This window comes from Manacus candei, unplaced genomic scaffold (genome assembly GCF_025592945.1).
Source record: "Manacus candei isolate 608988 ecotype Guabito, Panama unplaced genomic scaffold, ASM2559294v1 h1tg000043l, whole genome shotgun sequence".
NCBI classification, from domain to species: domain Eukaryota; kingdom Metazoa; phylum Chordata; class Aves; order Passeriformes; family Pipridae; genus Manacus; species Manacus candei.
This window is the reverse complement of record NW_026138091.1, coordinates 13085900-13112699: the sequence shown is the minus strand read 5'-3', so window position 1 is coordinate 13112699 and position 26800 is coordinate 13085900. Positions and strand designations below refer to the sequence as shown.

The window sequence follows — 26800 nt, the reverse complement described above, 5'->3', positions numbered from 1 at the left end:
GAGCTTTCTGTTCTCCAGGTTCAGCAGCCCCAACTCTCTCAGCCTGTCTTCATAGGAGAGGTGTTCCAGCCCTGTGATCAACTTTGTGCCTCATCACTGAATTCATTCCAACAGGTCCATGTCTTTCTTGTGTTGGGGACCCAAGAGCTGGTTGCAGTACTCCACCTGGGGTCTTACAAGACTGGAGTAGAAGGGGAGAATTACTTCCCTTAACCTGCTGGTCGACCATCCCTCTTTTGATGCAGCCCAGGATGTGGTCGGCCATCTGAATCTCAGCTAAATGAAGACTTGTTGCCATGACTTCCACTTCTGTCCTAGCAGAGTTCTGGTACTCCAGCAGTTTCTTGATACTTTGTTATAAGCAGCTATATGTGGAGAGAAGTGCCATGGAGTTTAGCAGCCAACACCAACACCAAATTAGATGCAATCAGAAGCACAACTAACATTTTGTAAAGTCTACGTGGGGTTTGACCCTGCTTTTTCACATTGCTGGAGAATACCATAATCACCAAGCCGTTAAACATGCTCATGGTGACCTGGTGTCCCCATGCTCACCTCCAGGAGGTGAGTCAAGGATTGAAAGCTGGGGATGAAATTTAATTGAAGAGATTAGAAAAAAGATCAGGCATAAAAAGAAAAGAGAGGCTGGTTCTAGTCCAGTTGTTATCACACCCTTACTGCAGGAGAAAAAGCTTGATTTGTGATCACCCAGAAGGGTTTGTCTAATATGTGTTCTAATATGGTATTATAAAATGGATACTTACATCAGAATTCTGGAATGACACCTCTATGTAAGTAGTTTTTCTGCTTAATTGCATAGTTTTCCCTGGGTGCACAATGTTCTGGCCTCAACAGCTGGGCCTGTAATTTCTTTTCATCCTCTGCCTGTGTGTAGTGTTTGGGATTCAAACAACCTTACCTGCTCTGGACTTCTGGAGGGAAGACTTTGGCCTGTTTGCAACAATGGCTGAGGTATCTAAAAGATGTGTAGATGTGACATATAGGGACATGGTTTAATGGTGAACTTGGCAGTGTTAGGTTCTTAAACCTAAAGATGTTAAAGCTCTTTTCCAACCTGAATGACTCTATGATTCTATGGTTCTATGATTAACTTGAAAAGAATTCAGGAATCAGAATACAGGAGCTTCAAACTCTAGCCCAATAAACTGCTGCTATGGCCGCCTCTATCACCACTTTTTGAAAACAAGAATATTATTCCTCATTCAGCGTTTCCTTAGGGGAGGAATGGGCCAACAGAGTTGTCCAAGATAGTAGATGCCATGATTTTCCCCTCTTGGATACAAAGAATTTTAAAATCAAGTTTTTCTCCTCCCCTCCTGTACATCTCCTCCTCCTGTCAGAGAGCACATTTGTTGAAAGACTGGCATGGCCCACCCTGAGGCTGAGAAAATACACTGGATAGGTAACCAAAGGTCAGCCTACAGCCTGTCCCTTGACAATTTCTGTCGCAGAAGAAATGGCACAGGAACTGCTAAGGGAGAGGAATTGGGTAAGTAGAAAAAGTGAGTTCAAACAGGAAGAATTGTATAGAGAGCTTTGTTTAATAATTGCAGATTCTGCAGTCTAGAGTTTTGCTGCTGAGCCAACTTTTAAGTTCGACAACTTTTAATCTAGAAAAAAGTTTGATGATCTTTTTTCTTCAGCTGGCGTAGGCATTACTGAGAGGAAAATTTCTACATGTGTTAGAAAGAGCTAAAATGTTCTCAACTGATTCAGTATTAATAAAAAGAGGATGTGAAGTGCAGGATTTTTTTTTAATAGAAATACCTTTTTGGTTTTTATTTATCCTCCCATTCCTACACATATAAAATTTCCAGTTTGACAATGGGTTTGGTAATATCCCTTACCTGATCTAGAATAGCTAGGAAGTTTTTACCTTGGTAAAGAATGAAACTGATAATTAATCTAACAAATTATTCCCATCTAATATATGATATAATATGATATTGTTAATAGCTGTTAATGATAATAGCAAAAACCTGTCCTGTTAATTATCGATATAATCTAGTAGAGAAATGTGAGAAGGCAATGAAATGATACACTCATTTGGTTAATGGGACTTCTTTAAAAAAAAAAGTTGAATAATTTTCATAACCTTAACTTGAAAGGGCACAGTGTTGGCACTTGGGATCAGACAGATTCACAAAGGAGGGACTCATAGAAAAAAATGAGGTATTTTATGTTTTCTTTCTCCTGAAACAATAAGTTATTTAGCCACCTAAATGAAGGTAATGCAACAGACTATGTGTTGCTCTGTTTTTTTCAACACAAAATCACTCTTTTGTATTTCTTGCAATTTATCCTGAATATAATTATTGTTCTTCTGACTAAGAGAATGTGGCGAGCAAAAGAATGAAGTAGTTTCAGTATCTAAAATGGGTGTGACAGATTTTTGCAAAAGTGCGTAGTAATATTTATAATATTAATTAATTATATTAAATAATAATAATCTCAAGTACAGTTAGAGGTAGTAATGTAAGATATATATGGACATTGAAAGGAATATGGTCCTTAAACAGGTTTTCCACAGTATCAAATTAGCAGTATTTTTCTATAGGTTTAATTATTCTTAAAAAAACCCAAAGGAAACAAAAAAGAAAAAAGACCAGATTCTATGTGTTATTTCAAAAAAATAGGTTAGCATAAGTGACCTATAATTTCATTAAAAATTCACCAAAATTGTGTTTTCCTGAACGGGTTGAGGAGGGCTGCTGTGGAAAGGATCATAAGATGAGAATGCTGCTAGTGCTAGAACAGATGAAACACATGCAGGGAAAAGAAAGTGGCACACAATGTCAAGGAAATAGGTTAGAAGGCCCAAGAACAAAAGTACTCACAGATGTTACGTGAAAAAGGGATGAAGTCATCTGTGGGAGGGAAGCTACTGTTGATCTTTTATAGCAGTGGGAGCAAAATTAGGTCTGCTTTGCAGGGACAAGCAATATTAAATGCTTCATGTAGCCACATGCCTCCTGACTATGTAAGCAAAACTCTCAGGAACATAGGGAAATTTCTGTGCTGCTGTTACATACATGGTGATCTGCAGTGGTCTTTTACATAGTTTCTGAAGGAAGGTAGGATGAGTTGAAAAAAAATACAGAAAGACAATGTAAAGCTGGAAATGGGAATCATAAAAAGTGACTGCAAATGAATACAAAGAAATTTTACCCAAAGAGAAATTATTTCCTTAAAATCCAGATACCCTGGCATTGCTGGTTAGTACTGCTGCTACAACTCTGCAGTTCACAAGATCTAGAAAAGAACTTCTGGCAGCTGTAGCTTTTTTTGAATTAACTTGCAGAATGCTTGCCAGCACCAGTGTAACAGACCTTCATTATGTGAATACATATTGGCAAAAGTATCAAGAGGGGCAAAACCTAGGTCCTAGATATATACTATATCTTTAAAGCACGGAGTAGAGTAAGTAAGAAAAATAAAATAAATTCTAGAAATGCTATCAACTTATATCGTTATCACTCAAGATTAAATTAAATTATAGCTTTGGGAAACATTCTTAGTGAATGGTGGAAATCATGAAAAACTTCTCCAGAAAGATATATGAAGGCAATTGATCATACAGAACCGCAGCAGCTCCCTGCTTCCTCATTAAAAATCTTAAGGGCGTTTTGAGGACATTTTGAAAATCCAGGACAGAAAGGAATAAGGAAACAACAGAAAAATGAATTGCATTGAAATATGCCTTGAACATAAACTTGAGCAATTATCTGGGAAATTATGTGATATTAAGGAAGTTAGAGACAATAATTACTCCTTTTTGCATTTGAAGTCTTTAGTATGTTTTGGTCAAATATATCTGAATTCAGAGGTATGATTAGCATCCTTTGCTGAGAAATTGATCTATCAAGGATACCTTTACTCACAGCAATGATCCAATACATTCTGTGATTCTCACAAGTGATGATCTCACATCCTTTCTCTCTTATAATTATTTCTAGTCTATTTTCTGTTACAGTGCCCTGTCTGATAAAATGGGGTGTTATCAAGTGAACTTCATGCTTGAAATGAGGCTAATATCTCTAGTGGATGACCTAGCTTATCCTTTGTCCTTTCAATCATATTAGCATTTTGGATAAATATGCACAAATCCAGTATTTTTTCCTGAATACTGTGTGCTTTAAAAGTGATTAACTGCTATTTTGAAGATGCTGGCAAAGCAAGTTATAGCTAAATCACTATTTTGTTTAGAATGACATGCTTTGTGAGAAATTATCTAATTAATGAAGCAGAACTACAAACATCTCCTGTACTTTCCATAACAAATTTCTATTTATTCTTAGCACTGATGAGTCATAGGAGCCTGCATTTGTGCACTTGGGTAGGAATGCTTTAGCTGGGAAAAAGGAGATCACATTTGCAGCTCAGCATCTTGCTTATTTATTTATAAAAGAGGTGGGTTTTTACCCATAATTCAGTTTCAAATGAGGAAACTAGACAATTAGTATTCATTTTTTTCGAGATTTCAAAATCTTTCATTGTAAAATGTAAACCAGGGTTAATATAATCAAAAATGTTCCCAGTTTTAGGTAGAGGGAATTGCTGCCTTCATAATGGCTATTCCTAATCTCACTGAATGGGAGTCTCTTGTTTCAGGTTTTGTCATTTTTGTCACTCTGGTATGTCTTCTTTTGGGAGTTCCCTTCTTAATATATCACATCAGGCAATACTTATGAAGCAATATTCCAAGCACAAGGGCTTCTCCAGAACTTTCCAAGTTCTGAGCTTGGATGCACTTTTTGAAGTCAGGCCTCTCAATAACTGATGGATCTGCAGCTTAAAAGGAAAACACATTTCACCTCTGAGGCAAAAGATAATAGTTGCTCAAAATGGGAGAATATTCCCTAACCTATTGACTTACTCTCAGATCTGTACTGGCCTTCAGAAAAAAATATTTAGTTGTTTCATACACATAACCCTGCCTTTGTGTCTTTATGGATGTGTAAAGGAAGAGTTAAAATAGAAAGACACAGATAGCCATATGTGTGTACTGGAAGTGAAAAAGGAGATTTCTTAGGAGCTGGGAGGGATTTAGTGTCATGGGGAAGATTTACTGCAGTGCTACTAATAAAACTTACATATTATATTACAGTAAGGTTCATGTTTTGGGATTTAGTTGTCACTTGAATAGCTTGCTATTTTTTTCATTCTGTGAAATTGATGAAGATGAATGTACATGGAAAAATTCCACATTGTGGTGGGTTGACCCTGGCTGGATGCCAAGTGCCCACCAAAGCCGCTCTATCACTGTCCTTCTTAGCTGCACAGGTGAGAGAAAATAGAACAAAAGACTCATGGGTCAGGATAAGGACAGACAGGGATCATTCAGCCATTACTGTCACAGGCAAAACCGACTCCACTTGGGGAAATTAGTATATTTTGTTACTAATCAAATCAGAGTAGGATAATGAGAAATTAAACAAAATCTTTAAAATACCTTCCCCCCACCCCTGCCTTCTTCCTGGCCTCAACTTTACTTTATATTTTCTCTCCCTCCTCCCCCTCAGTGGCGCAGGGGGATGTGGAATGGGGGCTGTGGTCAGTTCATCACGTTTCTGCTGTTCCTTCTTCTTCAGGGAGAGGTCTCCTCACACTCTTCTTCTACTTCATCTGATGGGAAACAGTCCTCCCTGAACTTCGCCAGTGTGAGTCCTTCCTGCACTCTGCAGTTTTTCATGAACTGCTCCAGTGTGGGTCCCTTCCATGGGGTGCAGTCCTTCAGAGCAGACTGCTCCAGGGTGGGTCCCCTGTGGGGTCAGAAGTCCTGCCAGAAAACCTGCTCCAGCCCGAGCTCCTCTCTTCATGTGGCCACAGGTCCTGCCAGGGGCCTGCTCCAGAGCAGGCTTCCCATGTGGTCACAGCCTCCTTGAAGCATCTACTTGCTCCAGCATGGGGCTCCTCCACGGGCTGCAGGTGGGTCTCTGCACTGCCGGTTGGTCCTCCATGGGCTGCAGGGACACAGCTACTCCACCACAGTCTGCACCACGGGCTGCAGGGAAACCTCAGCTCCCGCGCCTGAAACAGCTCCTCCCCCTCCTTCTCCACTAACCTTGATGTCTACAGAATTGTTACATATATTCTCACTTTGTTACTTGAAATTGCTGTTGTACAGCAAGTTTTCCCCCTTAAATCTGTTACCCTAGAGGCCTTATCATTATCACTTGGGCTTGGCCTTGGCCAATGGTGGGTCCATCCTGGAGTCAGCTGGCAGTGGCTGCATCAGACCTGGGGGAAGTTCTAGGAGCTTCTCGCAGAAGCAACCCCTTTAGCCCCGCTGCTACCAAAACCTGGCCATGCAAACTCAATAAACATGTACAGCAATTCATGTTGCTTGGAGCAAGTCGTTCTTAAGTATGACAGAGACTACCCATTTTACAAAAGAGTTTGTTTGGTTTTTTTAATTCTCTCTGCAAAAAGGACATTAGGTACAGTGTCTGTTCCCTCATGACCCCCAAAGATATGCAAATTGCTGAGACCTTCTGATTTCTCAAGGTCAAATCAAACTGAAGGCAATCCTCATCCAGCTTAGCTGAGCCAAGTTGTTTGCTTTGGCACTGCTGCCACATCCTAAAAAAGCAGATTTTTTTCTTGCTTGTGGGCAGGTGGTTAGAATACCATATAGAGCTCATTTTTGACTGTCAAGATTGAAATTATTTCTCAGCCAAGGATAGCTATAAGTACATCTGTTAACTATTAAATTGTGGAGAAAAAAAACTTAGCAAAGGTTTAAAATGTACTTCAGATTTAAGAGAAAAGTAAATCAGACTAACTTCTGTAAAAATGTTTAAAAAGATACATGTGATTCCATTATGTTCCGAACAAGAAAATTACTGTACCTCTGATAGACCCTTTTCTTAAACCAATGAAGGTTCAACTGCAGTTTGAGCAACAGTAGCATAGGTGATTATTACTAATGTGTCAAAGACTTCAGTAAAACCTGAAATTATTTTTTTATGGTTATACCAGTATGGTTATTAACAACCGTTTGAATACTATATATCAAAATCTGTGTAATTTAATGTTTTTGCCTGCATTATTGCTAAAGCAAACCTTTTAAATGGGAAGAATGGAAGGTGTTAAGTTGTTTTTGTTTTTTCTTCAAAGACGGTAAATTTAAGAAAGAATACTCTTTATTAGTAGAGGCTTTATGAAGTTTAAGCAACTGAACAGTAATTATAACTCATGCTAATGAACTAGATATGAAATTAACAAATACTAAGTTAACTATTACTTACAGCAATTGTTCTCCTAGGAATTCATTCAGACATCTTCTAAATTTAATTAAAAACTTCGTGTGTGAGAGCTAACAGGTCATGAGCTAACAGTCAGTCAGACAAATGAGTCTAAGGATGCTCAACTAAGAAAGAAAAACAGAGATTTACAGTACTTTCCAAATATATGTTACATTATTGACTGCATTTCCTTCCTAATAAATACCTCTTACAAGGAGTTGATGTAAAAGTCCTGATGAGCTAACTGTGCTTTAAATTTGGTTTGAGGATTTCAGGTTTTGCAGTTATTGTTGGAGAGTGTTAGAAGCATTTCAAAGTATTTTTTCCCTTTATATTGTATTAATTTTACACATATCATTACACTTAAAGCTGTTATTTATTTACATAGTCCTAAATCTCCAAAGTGGATTTGTGTTAGTTATTTGGCTTTGTAGGATTGCACAAAAAGATGGAAAATAGTTTTGTTTCAGCATGTCTAGCTAAAATGATTAAGTAGCGAAATGAGTGAATGGTAGTTTGTACATTTAGCTCAAGAACCGTATTGCAAATGTAGCACACACATTGGTCTCTTCCTTACAATTTAGGCAAGAGATTAATTTCTTCAAGATTTGTGTGAGAGAGGGGCAGTGTTACTAACTGGTTAATTTTGATTATGAAACAATTTTTGCTTTCTTCGTAGGAAACAAAACTGCAAGTTTATGATTTTTTGTTCTTAAAAAAAGTCAACATAGTCTTTGCAACGGTAATTAAAAATAACCTACTGTCATGAACAAAACACGGCTTTCTAAAGCCAGTAGCCTGGTTTGCTTGCAGGAATAGTTTATTGATCTGTTGTGGAGTAATTCAACAATGAAATTATCTTGAAATTTAAAACCAAAATCAAGTAACAGATGATCGCGTTTACTGTAGCACGAGCTTATTGCTGCATTTCTTTATTAATTCATGCAGTGAAAATCTCAAGTAAAAATTTGTTTTCAAATTTCATGTTCTACAAGATGGTGTTTGCAGGAGTATTGCTAAAGAGCATTCAATTCCCTAGGTAACTGTCCTATGCAACTACTACAGTAACATTTTGAAGGAATTGTTTTAGGAAAATAGATTTTCTTGCTAATCTTTTCTTCACAAGTATGCAGGTACTTATTTTTATGATATATCTTGGGGTTTTTTTTCCATTGAACCTACATGTGGGAAAAATCAGATGATTTATATAATCCATACATAATATGAAACTGTTCTGGAAAAAAAATGAAGCTCTGTCTTTTTTTTCTGCAAATTTCTGCTATTATTGTTTCAGCTTCCAAAGAAAGTACAGATAAAAATTCCATTAGAATATAGTAGTGGCATGCTCATCCTTTTAGCTGCCAGAAAAAATGCTGTTTTGAAAAGCACTGGTCAGATTTTGTGACTTGCAAAGTAGCTAATTTTAATTTTTACTTGACTAATATAGTCAAATAAAGTTAATAAAATTAACTTTTGAAGATTCCCTATTTATCTAATATTTCATGGTCTCCAGATTATTAATTAGCTTGTCCTTACAATATATTCACCCTCCTCCCCAAGCAAAAGAAACCTCACAAAACCAATTTTTTCATTTGTATTTGTGAGCATTCCTGATCAGTGCTATTGCACAGTTCAGCTGAACCTCCCGGTAAAGGTGATTTTTCTCTCTCCAGTTGATTTTTCTTTAGAGTATGCTCCTTCTGCCTCCTGCTCTGAGGGCATATCTTCCAGAGATTGAAAAGCCATGAGTAGCTGGAGGCAACAAGCTAGATCAAAAGTCTGTTTTTATCTATGGACAGACTTGTTTATTCTAAACAAAATAAGAGGTATCGCTATTCGTAGTCCCATCTGTAAATGCTTCATCGTGGTAATAATTCAGCATGCGTGACAATTGCCAGCTGGGGTTAAACTAGAACAACTTCTTTGCATGAATGATTGCAGAATAACAGGTCCCATCTGAAAGAAAGCAAAAGTGTGTGGTAGAAGGCAGACTGGCATTATGAAAATGACAGCTACTTGGGGAACTAAATATAGCAATTTTGCATGCTCTACACCTCGGCTTTAGGACTCATCTATAGTTTGTCATTTTTGTAATATTGGGACATGCTGAGGCAGTATGATTTTCTGTGGAGAATGGCTTGAATCATCAGTGTCATTTTTTTTCATCACTTGGCCTTCTAGAGATTTCCTTTAAGTTTATCCTGTTTAGCTTGTTACAGCTGACAAAATCCTACCCCCAGGACATAATCATTGCAGGAATATAAGCTCTGAATGTGAGGCCTGTTCAGATACACCAGAGTATTTTTGATGAGTATCTAACACTACCACAGAAGAAAAGCATTCTCCATACAATATCTTTATATGACTGCAATATATGTTCACTGGTATTTATCCGAGATAAAATCTGAAAGTTCAAAATTTTATTACTACAGAGATAGAAATAATAATCCCTTAATTCTACTTAACTGAAAAGTCTCTTCTTCCTTTGTTGTGATCTGATTTCTGACAAAACAAGGTAGTAAACAGGCCCTGATAGTGCAACTACCTCATAAAAAAATTGTTATCTATTTTGAGTAACACTCCTGAAGTATAAAGGTTTTCGGTGTTTGTTATTTTAAGCAGATGTAGAGTAGTATGCAAGGTCAAATTCTAAACTCATAAATACGGGAATTTTCTTAACAAAACATTGAATGTTTTTCTCTTAAACTAACCATTTTTTTCAATTGTCTTTAGAACCATTGGATACAAAAAGAAGTATGTGAAAGTCCCACATGGTCATATTTGGGTGGAAGGGGATCACCATGGACACAGCTTTGACAGCAATGCTTTTGGTCCCGTAAGTTAATTCTCTATATGTCACTTTATACTTTGCAACTAAAAAGCTGTATATGTCTATTGGGTCATTTGTGAAACACAGCAAGTGTGAATTTATTGTGATTGTTGTTTTAGTATTTTTTTGAGAATTACTAGACTTTATAAAATATCTTGGTCAGTGGATATTGAGTTTGTTCTTAGCTATTTTAAAATGAATAGAGACTTCTTTTAATTCACCCCATGGAAAGAAAAGTGGTAGAGATTTTAGATTTGGAGGGATACACTGTAACAGTATCCAGAGGGCAAGCCAACTCCCTGTAGCTGACAGATGCTCCCTAAGGACATGATGCCAGCTGATGTAATTTGGAATGTTACCCTCCTGGGAGCTTGGTCTTGCTTTAGTACCAGTGCTGGGATAAAGAATTAGGAAACCATAACTGTGCTTACTAAGTGTTAATTAGTAAATTAGTCTGTAGAAAATAGTACAGATATTTCAAAACTTTCCCCAAAATAAATACTTAAATTTTCTTTGCATAGGATCAATTTTCATATTGAATGAAAACAAAACATAACCTGCAAAATCTGTTTCTTGACTGGTAAAAGTGTGCATCTGTTCATCAGGAAGACAGTAAATGCTTTCTCTGCACTCTAGTTTTGGTTTGGTTTTGTTACAGTTTGTATAGATTCTTGTTCTTGTTTTAACTTAATCTAGAATGCAGGAAATAGTTGCATAAGCTGTGTATTCTGCTGGGGAAATACAAATCCTTTTAGCCCTATTCCACATATAGGTTTTTGACATGCCTTTAAGAAAGAATATTCTTTTAATATTATTTTTAAAAACACCATTTGTCACAGGGAAGTTGTCAAGGCTGGATTTTCTACCCTTATGCATTTCATATCTATGTCATGAAGAAGTCACCCCACAGACTCTAACTGAATTAATAACAACAAGGACTTTATGAGTTTGTCTGGCTTCTGGAAGTTTAGCCCAATTATTAACTTGAAATAATTTGTTCTGAGGAAAAAATGCAAAATTGGTTTGGAATGTGTGATATCAGTGCCACTCTTGGTTTGTCTCACTTATTTTTTACTGGTATTTCTTGCTGTTTTTCATTATTGTTTTCCTGCTACTATTTTCTAAGATTTCTAACATCTGACTTTGGAGGTTTTTTCCTGTAGAATCTAATTCAGATATCTCTTTCCTCCCTTAGTAGGCTTTTCTCTGTCACTCTTTGTTCCCAAGATAAATCTTAGCCATAAAGCCACTAGTCTTCTTTTTACTTACAAATATATTGCCAATGTAGACTCAGAGCATAAAGAAACTTTAGCAGTTGGACATTGGTTTCAGATTTACAGCAGCTCACACAGGAATTTTTACAAGGTAAAATCCTCAAGGTAGTCACTATGCAGTTTTCATGCAAGATAGTATGTTGGGTTGAATCTAAATATCATCAGATTTTGACTTAATCCACAGCTGTTTATAATTATCAGTAAACCACCTTCACTAGGCTCTGACCTCACATTAGTGAGCAGTTGTTAGCTAACATCAGATAGTACGTCACTTTTCGTGTAGCAATGGCTGTACCATTTGAGAGCTGGTAGTACAGTTTTTGACAGTGAATTCTTTATCTTTCTGGAGGAACAATGACCTTTATATTGCTTTGATGAATACATTGTGGGCAAGTCAGCTGTAAATAGGTATTTTCCTCTGAAATTAAATTAGAACAGCAATCATTGAATGCAGGCAGAAGGGGCAGAAGAGATCACAGGGCTGGAAACTAGCTTCAGAATAACAAAATATAGAAATTTTTCAACTGTAGAAGAAAATGAAAAGTGTATTTAGAAGGACATGCTGTACTCTAGGTTCTTTTCAATTCTACATATGTAAGATTTCAGGTTACTGGGATATTTTCTACGCTTCTGTGTGCTTTACTCTGGAGATCACTTGCACAAGTGAATTAAAAGATTAAAATTACTCTCTTCAAGTCATTCTTAAAAAAATTTTCTCTCATAAGACTGCAGCAGTTGTAAGGAACAGACAGCACAATGGTAAGATGTGGACATGTTTTTCTCACTTCAGTAGTATATAGATCACTTAAGAGATTAGGTTAAACATTCTCACAATGCTGACTTTTAAAACTATATGTGTTTTCTTTCATCAGAATATTCACTAAAAATAGTGGGGTTTAAGTGGATTATGTTGTAGGATATGATTTTTTCAGCTTTCATATGATCTTATAGTAGAAAGACATTTATAGACATTTATAGTGTAGACTCAGTAACGTTTTGTAGATGAACTTAATGAGTTACGTGGGGCATAAAAGGAAATTATGGAAAACCAGATTGAGAACAGATGTTAGAATAATTTTTTTCTCTTGAAGAATAACAATATGTGTAATGGCCTAATGGGTTAGGTTGGTAAAGCGAAAACCCTGATACCAATCAATTTCTAAATGAGATGCACCTTTGGAGAGATATGAATTTCTAGGCTGTAAAACCTGGGCAAATTAAATTATCTTTATTTAGTTCATAAACATTTCATAAAATAAATTCTGTCATGTTGTGTTATTGCATGGGTTTATAGGACTAAAATTAGATTTTTAAGGAATAGACCAATATTTTCCTGAAGTGTGTAAATAAAATGAAAATGTTTCAACTAAGATTTGTAAAGGTTTTATATTTCCTTTCTGCTTAGTCATGTCTTCAAATGAAATTAATACCTTAACTGATATTACAAAAATAACAGGGCATCTATGGGTAGTGCTGAACTAGAAATGCTATTAACTCTCTATGTGATCAAAACCTAAATATCAATTACCTTTCCAGAGTATTGGACTAAATTAATTAGTTCATGGCTATTGTACATTGTCTTTTTTAAAAAATGCCTTGTGTAATACTGAATGGCAACTGTTATATAATGCTATTGCTGATGTTTGAAAATATTTCAGCCATTCATAATACTAAAAATAGCTCTTTTGAATAAAAGCCAATAAATACTCAGAGAACTTGCATATTTTTGATACTTTTTAAGGGAATAAAAAATTACATCCTTCTGTTTTTTTTTTTTTTTTTTTTTTCAATTACCTGGACTAGAATAGAGCTTTCTATTAAATTGACTGTTGCCAGTTTTAAATTCCGAATGAAGCGATGTTTTAATGATATTACCTTAGCATTCCTTATTTGGCATACTACAGGAATATGATAATGAATAGCTTATATAATTAAGATACCCCTTTTTAAAGTTTCTTCTTTTTGTTCTCAATTCAGGTAATTTTCCTGTTTTGGTGGGCCTTTATGCTATGAAGTTGTAGTTCAAGAGCACAGGAAATATAAAATTAATGTTCTTGGTAATGCTTCTGCTTTCTTAGATCAGAAATGCAGGAGACATTATAAATAATTGGTGAAGTATTAAACTCTGCTGCTTCAAATTTCTTAAAGATTTTAGAGTGTTAACTTTATGCCAGATCAGATACTGTCTTTGCTGGCACAGTCAGTATAATACCAGCATAAAAGTAAAGTGACAACTTATATTCCATGTCCAATATTCTGGCTAAATCAAGGGAAAAGTCATTTTAAACTGTACTTTACTTGGATTAAATGTTTAGAGCTGTCATCCAGCAGAGTGCAGAGGTGGTTTTGCAACCAACATGAGGGTATCTAAGAAACAGTGTTTTAGGGAGGATTCGAGCATACTGAAATCTTGAAACCATGACAGAATTGCAAGCTCAACAAAACTGAAATTTATTACCAAGAGGTGGCCAACAAAACAAACAAACTCAAAAGGGAGGAAGGAGGAGAGAAATAAGCCCCCAGCACGACCTCCCCAGTTCCCCAGCTGTTGCCCATAAAGTTGTCTTACCAACCTAGCATGCCTGTAATTACCAATAGCAGAAGCTGCATCCTTGGAAAGTCAGTAAGTTCACATATCAGCAGGTGTCCCATCCAAAGGCAACATTGTCCTTGATGTGAAGCTATCTCTCCTCCAAGAAAGTACTGTCTGCTTTTATACAATTAGCTGAGTGACCTCAGCCTAGGCAGGTGTGGTCATCCCTGCCCAGCCAGAGGTCCTCCACCCTCTGTCCCACCCTCTTGGTTATGTAAGTGCATCTCTTCTGTGCCTGCGCCTGCATACTGCACTCAGGGGGGGCTTTTCCAAATGAGTCTGGGGGCGTTACTTCATCACTATAGTCTTCAATTTCTCCTTCAAGCGACCTTGGAGGATGATTAGCCAATCACAGAACACCAATTAAATGTAGTTTATACAAAAACTCCCTTCAAGGACAAAGTTCTCATTTTATCAGTGCTTGTTTTCTCCTAACTTGGCAGGGAAAGAACAAAACTTTCACAGGTGGCTGGGCCGAACACAGACCAAAAGTATCAGCGTAATTAACCCCTGATACAAACAGTTATTAATAATTGTATACAGTAACTGTTATATTCCTGGATGTACACACATGCAGTGAAAAGCACTCTATAATTTAAAAAGAACAAGGCCAATTTTGTCTTATGAAGATTTCTTTGGTAAATATAATACTCTAATTAGTACATTTAGATGTTTCCAAATGCCTTCAAGCTGGGGATATGAACGAGCTTTATAAAACTAGGGCTTGAAGTCAATGGCAGTCCTTGGGCTGTCTTGTAAAAGATCTGAATAAAGTCATTAAAGTCAATGAGAGATTTCTATTGGTTTTAATGGCTTTGGATGAGGCTCTTTAAGAGTTAAGCTTCACGATCCAGTGTAAGGGCAAAAAAGGTTATTATTCTCCTTATCTTCTTGGGGAACACAGGTAGGTTGAGTACCTTGTCAAAAACGTATTTTTGGCTCAGCCACGTCCCTATCCTAGTCCTTTTACTAAAAATATGTCTATTTTTAATGTGTTTACTCTCAAAACAAAATCTCATTGAACCTGAGCCTAGCTTTTTTGTTTACATAACTTTTACATTTGTGAACTTCAAATAGTAAATTGCTTGTAGCCAGCGTTACTGTAGAGGCTGTTTTTATGATTGTCTATATAAGGAATTCTGTACTGTAAATTCATCTAACAAAATATCTGAAAAAAACATTTCTGTGTGTTTAACTATGTTTTCTTTCAGCACCACAAACCTGTAGACTGCAGCTACAAAACTCTATAAACTAGGATGACAATCAAAATAACTGAGTATGCTGGATTTGTTGGTTATTTTAATTTGCTTTTCAAAGGCTCTCATCATCTCTTTCAACTATAAGATAGAAATAGTTTAACTGTTAATTCAATTAACAATAGTAGTAGAATGTGGCCTCTTATAATTATTTTTTAGATCGATCTAGTATTTCTCCCTGCAACTACTGTTAGTGAATACTAGTTGCAATACTCAAAACCAGAAAATATGAACAGTTCATTAGGCAGTAATTTAAACTGAAATATGGTACTTCTAGTGAAGTGCAGTGGTAAAGGAAACATTTGAACTATGAGATCTGCAGCTTGTGAGAGTAGCTCTGCTTCAAATGCTCTGCTGTCTTCTAAGGGAGGTTGAGAGGAAAGTTGCAGGAGGAAATGGATCTCTTTTTGTGGTTCTCACATAACAGCAAACAAAGAATGCCACACGCCCTAAAAGCCCACATCATCTTGGTGATGATCTTGCCGTCACTTTGGTGATGATCTTGCCATAAGCTTTCATATATGAGCTATAAACTAGTGCAAGAATGACATATCTCCCTGAAATGAAGCAACCTCTAAGGCAAAAGATGGGAAGACATTAACAACTCACAGCAGTGTGCTGAAGAGCACCACGTTAAATTGCGCACTAAGGCATATAGGTAGGGCACACCTCCCACAGAGAATTCTGCCAGGCCTCAAATATACCTGCTGCCCCCGCCTGTGTCCCCATACTCCAACCAACCCTTTGAAGAGGCTTAAGATAAATAGTTTCAATAGCACCAAACCTATTTTTCTTAGTTTACACCAAAGTCAAGAGGCGATAGTCAAACATGGCAATAAAAAAGTGTGATTTTAGCAAGAAAACACTTCTCTGTGCTTACACTCATAAAGTTAGTGTAGGTGAGGAAAATGGTGATGACAAAGTAATCAGTGAAAGCTGGGAATGACCTACTGGGGACTTGTCTGCATTACTTTGCTAGTTAATGGTGCAGATTCTTCTGTTTTCTTTTTGCTACGGCTCCCACCAGTACTAGCACCTTCACTCCACTGTATAAATGTAGTCTTGGAGAGCAGCATGATCTTATGGGATCAGAGACATTTCTACTTTTGGATATTAAAGGAGAAATGAAGCTATGTTTAAACAGGGTGTGTAATGCAAATATGCACTCAATACCATTCCATAATATTTATCTCTGGCCACTGGCAAAATTAAAATAGGTAAAATTGTTTATAATCAGAAAAAGGACTTTGCATATGGAGCATGAAGTTACCAGTAGTAAATAGCATGCATGCACAGCTTGAACTTGTAAAAATCTATGATGAATAAAATGGATAGGACATTATGTGTTATGACTGATGATAAATAAACCTCGAAGGGTAAATATGCTTGTCCCTTTTGAGAGAATATTATATATGAGATGCAAATTGGGATGGTGGCTTTTCTATGGAGAATGACAATTTACTCCAGGAGTTGCTGAAGGGGAGTCTTGATAATAAGATTGTGTGGCCTGACTGTCCATTAAATTATCCTGACTAACTGAATTTGCAGTATAGGAAATAAAAAGTCCCCTATAGCTGTCCTAATTCTTTTGAAAAGTAAAATATTTAGCCTGACTCTAGTCTAAACCAATGCATAAAAATTAATCTTTCAAACAGCCTGGCTATCACCATGTGACTAAAAACTCTCAGTTAAGGCTACTCTATTTCTTGGCAATGGAAAGTCAGCTTTTTGTTTTAGTTATGTCAAATATTAAACATTTAAGACATTCTAGCTAATTTTCTCTGTTACTGTACTTGTAAGTGTAACTTATTTAGCATTGATAAAACTTCATTCGTTTTGTTTATGGAACTGATTTTATGTAATATATTCAAGTACAATGAATTATTAATGCAAATATTTAATATTTCTGAATGCAAGTACCTTTAAAGAATTTTTCAGCCACATTGGAAAGAACGGTAGTCTGAGCAGTCTATACCTGTTTTTGACATCACTTATATTGAAATAAACTAGGAAAAAAATGTTGAAACAGTGTTAGATCAATTTAATGAAAGATTACAAGAAATCAGAGAGCTGTCAGATTCATGCAATCATTTTTAATTAATTCGAACAGCTCTGCATTCAAATATAATCATTTGCCAAACCCTGTATACGCCTTCATCAGTTTCCTTACAATTCTATTTCTCTCAAGTTACAGCTTGAAATATCCTTTTATTTGATAATCACTGCAGAATTTTTAACATTATATTGTCTATATAGAATCAAATAAATTAATTGTATTAATGGAAATGAGGCACAAAGGAATCTAATCTTTGCTGACTTCTTTATGGTTTAATTCTATAGGGAATTTTGATTCATGCTGGCATTCATATTAAGATTTGCCAGGACATCACTTAAAAATCCATTTAATGATATTTCTTTATTTTACTTCCTTGGACGTGGATTATTGTCAAAGCTCAGTCACTGATTACTAAAATAAAGTTCTAAATATTACTTTGCAGAATTATAGGAAATTATTATCTACCTGATTCCATTTTTGGATAAGATAAATGCTTTGGTGTAATAAGTGCTCATCTCATTAAAGGTCACAATCCTAAGAAAAGACTATTTTTCTGTAGCACCTTGTTTACATGACTGCACACCATATTGGGAGGTTAAAATGTGTATTTATGTGGCAATAAATATGCAAACCAATGCATATTTATTATATATGTTTAAATAAACATATTATGTATGTTTATTTAATTTAGGAGCAAAACATTATTGAAACATGATGAGTAATATTAATAGAAATACCAATACTTCTTTAAATTATTTGAGGGAAGTGATTTTTTATCATCTACTTGGGGTATGTGCAGTCAGGAGTATCCTGCTTTGGAGATTCCCTGCACAAGTGTTGCCCTAACATATGGAAATGAGCCCCATGAAAGGCCCCTGTGATGGAGCTGTAGCACACAATGCAGAGTTTCCAAAACAGGGCTTGTTCAGCCTTGAGCAGGGAAAGATGCCAGGAGAGCTCACAGTTGGCAGGGACAGACTCTTCTCAGAGATGCAGAGTTGTAGGACCAGAGACAACAGGCACAGCAATGGAAATTCTGCATAGATATTGGAGTTGGAGTATTTAGATTTATATTGTGAGGAAGATATGCCTTGGTTACTGAGAAAGTTTGGAAGATCTCCGTTCTTGGAGATAGTAAAAAATCTGACTTGACAAAATCCTAAGCAACCTAAGATGGCCCTGCTCCAAGTAGGAGGTTGGACAAGATGACCTCCAGATGTCCTTCCCTACCTATATGTTTCTGTATGTATAAGAAAACAATTTTTATTTCATCAGTAAAGTGTTCTATTTAGGACTGTACAGGGCAGTAAACCAACAAAAGTTATGTATTAATACCAATGGAACCACATTTATCAAGAGTAAGAAAATAGTAGTTTTATTTTCTATGGTAATACTTTTCTGTTGCTGCAGTCTCTCAGAGGATTATCAAGGGCATCAGATTGCATTTCAGATTGTGCAAAATGTTTTTTGCAAACCTTTATTTGTATTCCTTCTGTTCTAAAAGGAATATTTTGGAAAGTATGCTAGGTAGTATGAATTTTCCTAACTTGGCCAAGTTTAAAATTCAACCTGAACAGAGAAGAAAAATTTTCCTTGAATCCCATATTGTTATATTAACAGCACATACTTTTTTTTTTTTTAAGCAGTACCTCAAACTTTATAGATGTGTTATGAAGCAAAAAGAAATATTTAATTTGAGCCAGATCACTAGGATCCTGATCTCGCAAACATCTGTATTTATATAGTTTTATGTCTACAACTTCTTCTTAATAAAGTCAAGGGATGCATGATTCAGACAGCTTCTTTTGTTTATGTTGTTTCTTTTCTCTTTCCTTTATTTTGAAAGACTTAATGAATAAAGCACCCCAGTTTAAACTGAATAATTTCTCTGATTCTGGTGTTGACAGCTATTTCAGTAATATATTAGATTTTTAAATAGTCAGAACTTTTGCTATTAAATAATTAAATTGCTGATTGTTATCCAAACCATCAAAGCATTTTCCAAACTATATATGCTTTTTAAAAAAAATACAATCATGATGGACAATTATTTTTTTTTTAAGAATTCAAACTATTAAAGTATAGAGATAGTTTTCTAATGAACATAATCATGGTCTTTCCAGAGAAACTTTCAGATTGATAGCAGAATTTTAAAGTTATTTGTTCTCCCTCTCACTGCAGGAGAGACAAGTAAGAATAATTCTTGAGAGGTAATTCCCATAGAATGTTACATTTGGTGAGAGAAATAATGCTTACTAACAGAGGAATAAATATGTTTTCAAAACAAACCATAAAATATATTCCTCTTTCCTTGATTGCTAATTGAGATAATGTTATTTAATTAAAGTTGGATATAGTTATTTCAATTTACTTGCTCTGAGGATTTGGGCACTGCAGATCAGCTTTTATTAGGGCTTTAAATTTTATGTTAGTTTCAATTAAGAGCTACTGTGAGTCAGTGTCAAATTCAGGAACCAGCACAGTTTTAATTCTCCTCTTGTCAACTTTGAGATTTAGAAAAGAGTTGTGTACAATAGGAAAATTGGTATTAGTAGCAGCATGAAATAGCAATAACTCCGTGGTACTCCCTGTGCTTCCTCTTCCACTTAGGCACCGTTTATGCAGTTATAACATATGTCCTGATGGAATGAATGAAAATATGTTCAATTGCATTTGATGCAGAACAGAAATCTCCCATCAGGTGACCTATAGCTTCCTATGGTCATGAGGACTTGTAAACCTTGGTACATAACAATGCCTGCAAGCTGAGAGATCTGTAACTCAATATCACATTTTCTGATTGCAAAATTGCATTTTTCTCCCAGAGCATCTATCTCAATGTGATTTTAATGAATGCTGTTCTGAAATATGTATGTATTAGAGCTTATACCAGTGCTGTCTCTTCGTCCTTGCAATGTATCTTCTTGAAGCTGAGAGACCAGATTACAAGATTTAGATGTTAATTTGTAAACCTAATATTTGTGAGATATCACTTGTTGAAATGAGGGAAGAAGGAAACCAAGGTAGTAGTTAACATGATGTGATAATAAGATCTGATATTTCTTTCCTACTGAAGATATAAATCTAAAGATGACGAAGAATTTGCATTTTACAGCATGGATCATGGATCAATAATTGATCAATAATCAGAAAGAATGAGGAAGAAAGAAAGGAAAGAGAAATCTACTATTCCACAAAATAATACTATCGCTTCTGGTGGAAGTAATGGAATTTTAATAACAAAAATATTTGCAACATCAGTCAAAGTAATAAGAAACAAAAGAAATCTTTAAGTATTCTGTGATGGTAAAATGAGTTATCAGGTATGTGCTGAAAGAGTCACTCCATTGTGTTTCTTAACAGCATAGAAAATGGTCCCAAAAACAACTGCTTTACAGCCATTGGATTGATGTATGTGGAGTGGTACCTATGCAACATTGCACATTGTTAGAGCTTATTAAAAACTTTAGTCAATGTTGACAGAGTTTTATTATTTGTAGAATATAGTTTTGACTTGGTACACAACCGAGTTAGGAAAGCAAAGAGCAACAAACCTTCCCAATTTTACTTTTGGATCCTATTAGCAGGACTCAGTTTTTTTGTGGTTTAGCCACAAAATTTTAAAGCCAAAAGCTCAGCTTCCTTCCACTAAAAATGTGCAAAAGAAATAACAGAAAATTTAGAAATCCTATCTTTCTATCAGTTTAATATTTTAAATTCTGTATTATGCCCAATCATATTCACATATTTTCATATTATGCAAATTATAAATCAGTTTTAATTTACAACTTTTTAAAAGCCAGGATTTGTATCATTTAGATGCCAAAATAACAGACTCTGGACTACTCTATAACAGATGTGAAACTGTTATCCAACATTGAATTTTGGCCATATACACGCTATATCTAATGAAAGCCAGGGGAAGCCTATGACCAAAACAAGGTGTAATACACTGAAAAAGGAGAGGGATCAGAAGAAGTAACTACCTACAAAATTCTCCATGACTGTTCCTTGGCAGGTTATGACTCCACCTATTGCAGTTACTACCTTCACAACTTGGTGTCTTTGGCAGGTAGAAAGCACACCAGATGATGTTTTTTACAATTTTAGTGATTAGGTGCAGGCATTCCAGGATCCTTTTTTTTTTAAAGAGACTTTTATAATTTTGTTCTTCAAAATGTTGCTAAAGTAAGTTTCCACACATGGGATAAGCTGGAAATACCTGTGTTACTCTTCCAGGCTGACTAGTACAAAATATGAGCATGCACTTTGGAATGAAAGTACCCATGCTCCCCCAAAGGTTCCTAATATTGCTGCAGTTGCTGTGTTCTCTGTATTCTCAAGCTGCAAAGAGATATAACACTCCTCTTTGACAAGCCCAATATACTGTTTTCACTTGCATATGTATTGTTTTCTGGTAAGTCCTGTAACACAGGACTTGGGAAAATGCTTCATATTTATGACATCTGTACTCAAATATGCTGTTAAGCTGTATCCATTTTCAGCTGTTATGTATTATCAGAGTAATTTTGGAGGCCCTCACAGTTTTACTTGTTTCAATGAAAGCGTAAGGTAACAACTCAAAACATTCTTTAGTTAATATAGGATCTGATTATAGTTAGTGAATGGAGCCACGTAGAGAGTAAGTCTAATCTTCCCAGTTATTAAAACGTTTGCAGTGTGAAAGTGAGTTCTTGTTCACATCAGTTTTCAAAGTATACATTGCACTTTCAATTAAAGAGTTTAATAGTATTATATAGCAATTAACTGTTAAATGACAAGTATTTAGACTGAGCAAGACAAAAAATGCTAATGAAGAGCACAGTCTTCATGCTTACATTTAATGACGTGAGTTAGGAAGAAATGTCTTTTATTCACTTTGTGTCCCATTCAGGATTGTCTTACATCTTTCTATATTACCATCTACTGTTAGTTTCTCTGAGAGAATTTTTCCTGTAAATTTTTCATAAGTATTTTTCTGATGTCACAATATCTCAGTTTCAAGAAGCAACAGTGGTAAATGCATTTGTTTAAAATCTACAGTTCGTACTTTCCTTATACTACTGAGTGATCAGAAGTGCTGCTGTTGTTGAAGTCAGCAACACTATTAGCCCCATTAGTTGTACACATACCAGTGCAAACCGGGTATGTTTGTACAATGGATACTAGTTCAAGAAATGAATTTTAGTACATAATTAGAAACGTCTGTATTTCTCTAACCAGAAGCAAACCTAACTTTAAAGCAGCCTTATGGCTGTGACGCTTGAAGTCTACTCAGGGCTACGATTCTTGTCCTCCTAAACTCTTTAACATTCCAGGAGGATTTCCAAAATCTTTTCCCCTACTGCATTAATTTAAAGCTCCATTTTTATTATTTTTTCAGAGGGGGAGAGAATTTCAGCTACTGCCTTAGATCTAGTCTAGACCCAGCTACCACAAGTCCAAGAGCAATAGGGCTGCAAGCACATGGAGTCTGCGTGGTGGTGGTTTTATTTGCTCTGAGCTCCTGTGGCTGCCCCTCCCCAGGCTGGGCTTCAGGTCTCCCAGCCATTAGGGATTTGAGGGGGTGTGGTGTGGGGCAGTGCTCCTGGTGTGCCAGTGACTGACAGCTGCACTAAAGGCTCTTAAGGAGGCAGAGTATGGGGGACAAAGAACCATTCCACCTGATCTGCCCCCCCCCCCCCCAATTGTTTTAAGCCAGTAGTAATTTTAATAACTTTTTTCCAGTCCTTCACAGCATCTCATGTAATAATAGAAGCAAACCTTGCATTTCCATTGTAGCAGTCATCTCATGTTTGAACTATATCTTTAAAAAAGAAAATAATAAAAATACTGTCTTGGTCATTTATATTTGCATCTACATGCAGTGTGGTTTGTATGGAGAGCCTTCTTTCCCAGCTGTGTTTCAGTTTGCAGTTTCAGGAAGTACAGCAGCCGGATGTAAGTCATTCACTCAAAAAGAAGAAAATTATAATGGGATATCTATCTTCCCTGGTTTACTTTCAGAGTTCTCTCCTGGCACATTTTACACAAATTAATTTGACAGTAACAAAAACTAAAAAGGTATTTGGATTACTTCAGCAATAAACTAGCAACAGAACCTTGTCATTTCAATTTATCACTTGCCTTTAAGTGTGTGAAATCTTAGTTCTTCATCACATGGCAATAGATTGCTTATATATAGAAAAAAAGCTGCAGACTTCACAGAGAGGAAAAAAAAGTTGTCAACTTCCAGCTGAGCCTTCACATTCTCCCTGACTTGCAAATTTTTTTTTGGTGAATCTCACAGTACCTGAAGTAGAACAGCATAGTAACCTTAGTTTTACCCCTGTTACTATGTCTCAAGTTATTAGAGTTTTATCCATCAAAAAGAGCTCTGGCCCAAACAGCACACTGGGGCTTTGAAATTATAACCTGAGAGGCAAATCCTGTGAAACCAAACTTAACTTAAACAGCTAACTTTTACCCTACTAACTTAAATGTCTGTTTCTTTGTACACTGAAGAAATCTACTGTATTTCCAGGGTTACACAGAAAAAGAATGCTTACCTTATTCAATGAGATTTGCACAAAGATTTTGAAAAATATTTTAAAAATATTTAAAATATAAAAAAAATAATTATTAAAAATGGAACTTTGAAGATTTTCCTGTGAAACGTTCTACAGAAACAGAAAAGCTGAGGTAGGCTAGACAGATGATATGTTATAAAGTAATTATTAAACAAGTAGCAAATATTTATTTACTACTGTTACCTCCAGGTAGGTCCACTGATAATTTATCTATTGTTTGTAAGGTTAGAAACATATAAATACAATTTCTTCTAATATTGCAAATCTGAAGTTTTACCTTTCTTGTCAAAATATCTGAGGTCAGAGCAGACATTATTTTTTCAGAATCCAAGATTTAAAGTGAATGATTGATCTGTTGAAATACTGACTTGATTTATTATGCATAATTAAAGAACTAGAACACTTCATCTAAAAAAACCCAGTGAACAAATTCTTCCAACTCAATGATAAATATCTATGTCAAATGAATGTACTAAAACAACAGTATAAATCTAGATTTCAAATTATATTACTTTTTTACAACAAGACAATAATATGCTGCCTTCTGTAGCACGGAATGGTTTCATTATTGATCATTATGATCTTGTCCTCTTGATAGTGTCTTGTGCAGTAACCAAGAATAATGATACAAATCTAGCGGTAGTATTACACCTTTATACTCAACCAAGCATTGATACATTGGATAAAAATGAGGTTTGATTATTCTTCAGTCTTTTTCCTTGTCAGAACAGATAGGTACCTTTTTCTGAATAGAAAACAGGGAGAAATAGTTCTGTTTACCAGAACTAGAGATAGTAGCAGATACCAGTGATGTCTGGAAAAGATTCAGTTATCTCAGGAATAAAACCATTAAGTTTATTCTTCTTTCAGAATTCCACTTAAAAGTCTTTATTCATAGCTCTCTAGACAAGGTCCCAACTGACATTTAAATGCATGTATTTTTAAATGAGATTCATAAGGGACTAAATCTATCTGTTTCCTATGAAAAAAAAATAGAGAGATACTTCTTATAGGTTTTGAAATAAAAAAAATTAAAATATGTCTTTAAAATGGAATGATTCCAGCTTTCTGGACAGTAATTTTAACTTTTCATAGAATAAGTGTTACATAGCATTAATGACAGGTAGATGTAGATTTCATGTCTTTCTGCAACCAAAGGAAAACTCAACATTTGTTTCCCATTAAATCTGGAACAGGATAAAAGATGCTGCATCTTTTCATCATCTTTAAATTTCAGTAAAAGTGAAAATTAAGCTCCAGCATTTAGTGGGCTTTCAGTGACAGTGTCCTAGTAACATTAAACAATCTTTTGAGAATTTTGCATTAATTTTTCTTTTCTATATAGATATAAAGATACATTCCACTTTTAAAAATAATTATATACCTCTGTTGAGGTCTGGGACATTTGCAATAGCTTTATTACCTAAGTCAGGGGAAAAAAAACAAAAAACCTTTTGTAAACTAGAATGAGTTTATTTTGTGTCTGGTTTGTAGACCTATATGTTAAAGTATTAAAAACTTGGGAAAAATCTTGTCTCTCTGGGAGTTTTGCCAGAAGTTAGTGAGGTCAGGACTTAAGCCCCCAGCAGGCTTTTCCTACTAACACTGTGCTGCAGACTTATGGCACCACAGACTGTCCCCAGCAAGGAACGGCACACAGCTCTCCCTGCCGTGCCTTCCTCTAACCCCTGCCATGCTCCATCTGCCCAGGGCTGGCAGAGTCTGCAGAAAAAGAGATCATATCTTTGTCACACAATCATGCACCAGAAGAATCTTGTTTCTGTTTCATATTTAAAGATTTCTTCTGTCATTCTGATGTTGATTTGTGACACATAAATGCTGCATACATAGATGAAGAGATAATCTTTTCCTTTGTATAGTAAGAACCTGTCCTTCAAACTGCCAGAGTCAGAGGTAGCACTTTGCCGGTAAGGAACATCTCCCAGTACCTGGGCTAATTCTAAAACTCATTACTGATCCGATGTTTTTACAGTAAGAAAAAGGATTGCATTCCACAAGTGGAATACTTTCCTTTCAGTTGTGTATGTAACAAGCGTTTGTAGTTTCTGAACTGTTCATGGTAATTCACAGCTAAAAATGAAAACAGATAGCAAATTGCAAATACATTTGCAGTTGGTTTAGTTGATGATAGGTACAATTTGAAGTGCAAAACAATAAACTGAAAAGTCTCTTGGGGTCCTGGGTAATTAACTAGAAATACAGTTAGTGTGGCACTACTAATCCAGTTATATAAAGGGGAAAAGCAATTGCTAATAATAACAACTTTTATTAGGCTACCTGAATAAAACTCACAGAAAGCCTCCTAGGATAAATGCTTTTAAATTTTTTTTCCTTTTTTTTTTTGTTTTTAATTTTAGCATCTTGAATTGTCATTACTAAAAAAAAAATCTGTTATATTTTTTTCTGTTTGATTATGTATTTTTGTTATATTTTTATTACTCATTCAGTCCTATCAGTATACACTTCTTCACACTTAGTCACAGACTGAGGTAAGGCTTACAGAATTGTTTGGTGTTAAGTACAAAAATGTCTTTCAGGCCATGTGAACTTTCATCTAGTTTGATGTCTTACTCATCTTAACTTTCTTCTTTTTTTTTTTTTCTTTGAAAATAAGCTGTATGAATACTCATGGCCACATTTTTTCCTGATCATCTGAGCAACCCTAGATACATTTAATCTCATGATGGGTCTCCTGAAAGGCATTTCATCTGTCATGCAGCAGCCTTTGTTAGTTCACAGCAGAAGACACTATAGATTTCTGTTTACATGGATAAAATAGAAAAGAGTTTGGTTTTCTATAATACCTTCTCTATTTCAAGGTATTTCAAAGCACTTGAAAAAACATCCTGACTGAGTTCAATGCTACTGCAGTATGTGAGTAGTCAGTTGCAGCAGCCCTTCAGGACTGCATATTTAGTAACATTATAAAGCCA

At 35.6% G+C, this 26800-nt stretch overlaps 1 protein-coding gene across 2 annotated transcripts in view; it reads left to right on the top strand.

The window, feature by feature from the left end:
- Positions 1-26800, top strand: part of IMMP2L (inner mitochondrial membrane peptidase subunit 2) — a 427044-nt gene that overhangs the window by 323225 nt on the left and 77019 nt on the right. For both annotated transcript variants that reach the window (XM_051795595.1, XM_051795594.1), the window contains exon 5: positions 10002-10104. In XM_051795595.1, the coding sequence (XP_051651555.1) occupies positions 10002-10104 (103 nt within the window). The remainder of the gene's footprint in view (positions 1-10001; positions 10105-26800) is intronic.